The sequence below is a fragment of the Tenrec ecaudatus genome, chromosome 12 (assembly GCF_050624435.1).
Source record: "Tenrec ecaudatus isolate mTenEca1 chromosome 12, mTenEca1.hap1, whole genome shotgun sequence".
Taxonomy (NCBI): Eukaryota; Metazoa; Chordata; class Mammalia; order Afrosoricida; family Tenrecidae; genus Tenrec; species Tenrec ecaudatus.
Window position 1 is genome coordinate 109,048,958 of NC_134541.1, and position 5,772 is coordinate 109,054,729.

At 41.7% G+C, this 5,772-nt stretch overlaps 1 protein-coding gene across 1 annotated transcript; it reads right to left on the reverse strand.

Annotated features, from left to right (window-relative positions):
* Positions 1 to 4,596: 4,596 nt before the first annotated feature.
* Positions 4,597 to 5,535, reverse strand: LOC142423065 (olfactory receptor 1f45-like). The gene has a single exon (XM_075528242.1). The coding sequence runs from the start codon at positions 5,533 to 5,535 to the stop codon at positions 4,597 to 4,599; it is 939 nt and encodes a 312-aa protein (XP_075384357.1).
* Positions 5,536 to 5,772: the final 237 nt, after the last annotated feature.

Genomic DNA, 5,772 nt, shown 5'->3' on the forward strand with positions numbered 1-5,772 from the left:
GATTCGGGGTTGTACAAAAGCAGTCTACACTGCTACTTTTCTTGTCATTGTTGTTATTATATCTATGTCACAACTTTATCCAACTCAATTTTTACAACTTACCACAATTACACAACCAGCTGTGCATTCCTATGCTTAATCAACTATTTCCAAAAACACGGACCCCTTTTAATTTTCCTTTCCTCCCCTGGTAACCACTTGTAAGTTCAATTATCTATGCATTTGCCTTTCTTCTCTTATATGTAAGTAAGGTCATGCAGTATTTGCCTTTGGTGGTTGGCTTATTGCGTGCAGTATAATGTCTTTGAGGTCCATGGCTTATAGCAAGACTTCACATGTCCTATTGGAGGAGTAATATCCAAATGTATGTATGTGTCACATTTTGTTTATCTAGTCATCTGTATGGTTATTTTGGTTGTTTACACTTTGGGGCTGTTGGGACCAGTGCTGCATTGATTGGTGTACATGTCTCTATTTTAGTCTGTGTTGTCAAGTGTTTGGAGGATGTACTTTTGGGTGGAATTTCTGTGTCATATGGTAGCTCTATTTTGAGTTTTTTGAGGAGTCACCATCAAATTTCCTGTATAACTATAACATTTTACACTTCCATGAGCAATGGACAAGGATTCCACTTCCCCGTGTCCTCACAAACATTTGTTATCCTGTTTCTGTTTGTGTTTTTGTCTTAGTCATCCCAGTAGAAGTGTAATGTTATCCCATTGTGGTTTTGATTTGCATCTCTGTGACGGCTCGTGATGCTGTCCATCTTTTCAGGTGTTTATTAGCCATTGGATGTCTCTGTGGTGTCACAAGTCAATCCATAACAGCAAACAAAGTGAATGTGTTGTGTGAGTCCCAAGCAGTTCACAGACTCTAGGGTTAGTGGAAAGGAGCAACAAGAGCTGACTACATGGAGTCACATGACTAGTAACACAAAGTAAATAGGATTGGGTTTGGGTTTGGTTAGAACCCAGAAGAGGGAAAGGCATTTCAGTGAAAGTAGTCACTTGACTAAGACTTCACATAAGAGGGGACATTGAGTTATAGCTTCAAGAGGACAAAGGACAAGTGAGGCATCCAGAAGGTGGATTAACAGATGTTGAACTGTTTCTTTGAAATAATAAAGGTATTATAGCTATTGGTCTTGGTTAGGTTTCTGACTTATGGTGACCCATATGTGTAGACTGAAACTACTCCATCTCCTTCTCAAGATTGTGACCTTTCAGAAGCAGATGGCCAAGCACAGTCTTCTAAGCCATTTCTGAGTGGGCTGAAGCTTCCAGCTTGCCATCTAATAGGCCAGTGCTTAAGTCATTTGTCACACACAGAGGCTCCTAAGGAAAAAAGCATACCAATGTTAATATAGTCATACTCCTACAAAATTCGATCGCCCAATTGGATGAAGAGACACTAAAAGAGATGGTGTGACCTTGGGATTCTGTATGAGGAATGGGATCCTTATTTATGGCCAAAGGAATGAAATTAACACAAGCACAATTAGGCCCACAGAAAGCTCTACAGGGAACCTTCACCTACACTAGCGCTCCCTACGTTGGATTCCAAAATCCTTGAGAGTTTTTTAGGCTCATTCCTAAAGAACAATCACAAAATATATTCAAATATGAATTGTCAACTCACCAAATTCATGAGAACTCTTGGGGAAGGAAATAACACCAGTGTTGGGGATCCACCCAGCATTTGGGCTAGCAGCACTGTATTTTTTTAATCATTTTATTGGGGGCTCTTACAGCCCTTATCACAATCCATACATACATCCATTGTGTCGAGCACATTTGTACATCTGTTGCAATCATCATTTATAAAACATTTTCTTTCTACTTGAGCCCTTAGTATCAGCTTCTCATTTTCCCCTCCCTCCCCAACCCTCCCTCCCTCATGAACCATTGATAATTTAGAAATTATTATTTTTTCATGTCTTACGCTGAATTATGTCTCCCTTCACCCATTTTTCTTTTGTACATCCCCCTTGGATGGGGTTATAAGTAGATCATTGTGATGGGTTCCCCCTTTCTCCCCCAACTTCCCCTTATCCACCTGGTACCACTACTCTCAATATTGTTCCTGAGGGGTTTCTCTGTCCTAGATTTCCTGAGTTTCCAACTATTACCTGTACTCCTGTACAAGCTCTGGTCTAGCTAAATTTGAAAGGTAGAATTGGGGTCATGATAATGTAGGCGGGGGAGGGGAGAAGCATTAAAGAACTAAAGGAAAGTTGTACATTTTGTCAGTGCTGTACTGCATCCTGGCTGGATCCTCTCTTCCTTGAGCAGCACTGTATTGTAAAAGCTCCGTAGGTGACACAGCAACAAGACTGAAACACCATGGAGGTAAATTCAAGAATCCCTGGTGGCACTGTGAGACACACATTGAGCTACTGACCACAGATTGGCAGGTCGGTCCCACCAGGTACTCCACTGAAAAGTATCAGGGTGTTGGCGCCAATAAAGATTTACAGTCTCTACAAACCTCAGGAGTCGTTCTACTCTGTCCTACAGGATTGCTATGAAACAGAATGTACTTCATTGCAATGGGTTGGATTTGGGTCACGTTTTAGCCTTCGGCTTTTTTGTCCTCATTCTATGACATCCCAGCCATTCTGTGGAAGAAAGCTATAAAGATGTGCAGCCTTGAAAAACCTACAAGTCAGTTGTTTCTGTCCTATAACATCACTCGTGGGCCACACATTTGGGATGTGGATTCTGAAAGCATTTCCAACGGGAAAGTGGAAAAATATTTGCTAGGTGGAGCTTGTCAAACTAAAAGGAAAAGCTTAACCTTTAGGTAAAACATTTTATAATGCAGTAATTAACAATTAATATCATTTCCTAGAAATGATTGGAATTAAGACAGAGGTAACTTAGAATTGATGGTGAGGAGGGTATAGAATGCCTGGTGGGGTTTGATCAAGAGCAATATATCCAAGAGGAATTACTGAGCACAGAATGGAAGGCAAGTATGATAGTGGGACAGAAGGAAGGTGAAAAGAAATAGAGGAAAGAAATAAGGCACAAAAGCTATTTCTAGAGGTATAGGTATCAGCATATATAATAAAATATATTAATTTATAATGATAGGGATATATTTGTAAACATATTAATTCATAATGGTAGGGATATAGGTCAATGTACATATGTTTATATGTTAAGTATTAAGGTAGCAGATCGACTTTGGGCCTCTATTCAATGCCTCACTAAGCACAAGAACACTTTGCTCTAATAACTGGGCACTCTGTGATACTCACCTTCCCAACATGATTGCTGAAGACTAAATGGGTGCATAAGCAAACGTGGTGAAGAAAGCTGATGGTGCCTGGCAATCAAAAGATATAACATCTGGAGTGTCAAAGGCTTGAAGTTAAACAAGTGACCATCAGGCAGGGAAACAACAAAGCCCACATAGAAGAAGCACACTAGCCTGTGTGATCACAGGTATTAATGGGATCAGATAACAGGTAATAAAAGATCCAAAACAAACAATTCTATCAATGTGAAAGAGGGAAGTGTCTGACTGGGGACCCAATGTCCATCTGTAGACAATTGGACAACTCCTCAGAAGGGTCATATAAAGAAGGGATAATTTAGTCAAAGTGCAGTATAGCACCAAGAAAACACACGAAATGCCTCTAAGCACTTGAATGCTTCTCCCCACCACACCACACCCACTATCATGACCCAGTTCTACCTAACAAATCTGGCTACACCAGAGTACACACCTGGTTATAGAAAATAATTCTGTACACATGGAATCCGGGATAGATACACCCCAAAGGAACACTAGTGGGAGTAGCAATACCATGAGGGTAAAGGGATGAGGGGGAACTGAGCACAAGTTTGGATGTATAACCACCACAACCCCCAGAGGGACAAATAATAAAAAGGTAAGTGAAGGGAGACAGTCAACAGTGTAAGATATGAAATAATATCTACTTGATCAAGGATTCATGAGGACGGAAAGGGGTTGAAAGGAAGAAAGAGGAAGTGATACCACGGACTCCAGTAGACAGAAAATGTTTTGGAAATGTTGATGAAAACATATGTACAAGTGTGCTTATTACAATACAATGATGGATTCTCATAAGATTTGTAAGAGCCCACAAAAAATGATTAATAAAAATAAATTTTAAAAATATGTAACCAGAGCAAAAAATGTTATCAAATAGTAGCTATGAAAGAATATATATATTCTTAATCTTTTAAAATCCAGTCTAAAAAAAGGACAAAGGTCACAGATAGGCAGGTCTTGTGACAAAAAACTGACAAGAAATTCATAGCCATCAAGTCAATTTTAACTCCTAGTGACCTTTTAGCACAAGGTAGAACTGTGTGTGTGGTTTCCTAAGCTGTCACTCTTTCCAGAAGTAGAAATTCTCATCTTGCTCCCGTGGAAGGGCTAGTGGTTTAGAACTGACGACTTTGCAGTTATCAGACCAATGTGAAACCATTAGGACAACAGGACCCCTCGGGCCTTGTGAATAGTTCGTTGAAGATATTTATGGACAGAGATCAATAGGCAAAACTGAACTGGCAAAAGTTTCTATACCTGTTGATAGACTAATAGTCCATGATAGTCCAGACTTCAGATAAAACCTGTCTCTTTGCTAATCAGTTTTCTTAGAGCCTCTTTCATGTCTTTGTTCCTCAGACTATAGATGAAGGGGTTCAGCATGGGGGTCACCACCGTGTACATCACAGTAGTTATGGTGTCCTTCTCAGCTGAGTGGGAGGATGAAGGGCTAAAATACACAGCAATGACAGTGCCATAGAAGAGGGAAACCACAGCCAGATGGGAGCCACAGGTGGAGAAGGCTTTCCACTTTCCCTTTGCAGATGGGACTCTCAGGACAGCAGAGGTGATGCAAACATAGGAAACCAAGATGCAAACCAAAGGGATTGCCGTTATAAGGCCTCCCACAGTAAGAACCATAACCTCATTGAGGTGTGTGTCAGAGCAGGAGAGTCTCAGGAGAGCAGGCACATCACAGAAGAAGTGGGGGATCCTGTTGTCTGCACTGAATGAAAGCCGAGCCATCAACAGGGTATGCAACAGAGCATTCAGATTGACAATGCCCCAAGACCCAGTGACCAGCAGGGCACAGAGCTGATGGGTCATCTTACTTGTATAGTGTAAAGGGTAGCACACAGCAACAAAGCGATCATAGGCCATCACAGCCAGGAGGAAATTGTCCATACCGCTAAACACAAGGAAAATATACATCTGTGTGAGACACCCAGAGAAAGAGACGGTTTGACTCCCAATTATGTGGTTGACCAGCATCCTGGAGACCGTTGTGGAGGAGAAGCAGACATCCACAAAAGATAGGGTGCTGAGGAAGAAGTACATGGGGGTGTGCAGGCGGGAGTCAGTGCTGATGGCCAGGATGATGAGCAGGTTTCCCAGGACCGTCGCCAGGTACATGCTCAGGAAGAGCACAAAGAGTATCTGCTGCTGCTGGGGCTTTTTGGAGAGCCCCAGGAGGAGGAACTCAGAGACACTAGACTGATTTTCACCACACATAGGTCTAAGTGCAGATGCAGACAAGAGAAACAGGGCAGATACCTAGGAACTGAGGATCCAGATAGTACAAGTTAGGCCCCAGCCATGGTCTTACTCACTTTATCAGAATTGCTCAATCTGTATTTGCACCCAGCTCTGCACAACCTAAGTAAGCCCCCCATCTCGGATAGTGCTGAGCCCACCTGACTTATTCAGATTGTGTTCATGATTGTGTATGTCATTTTAAATATTTCCTGG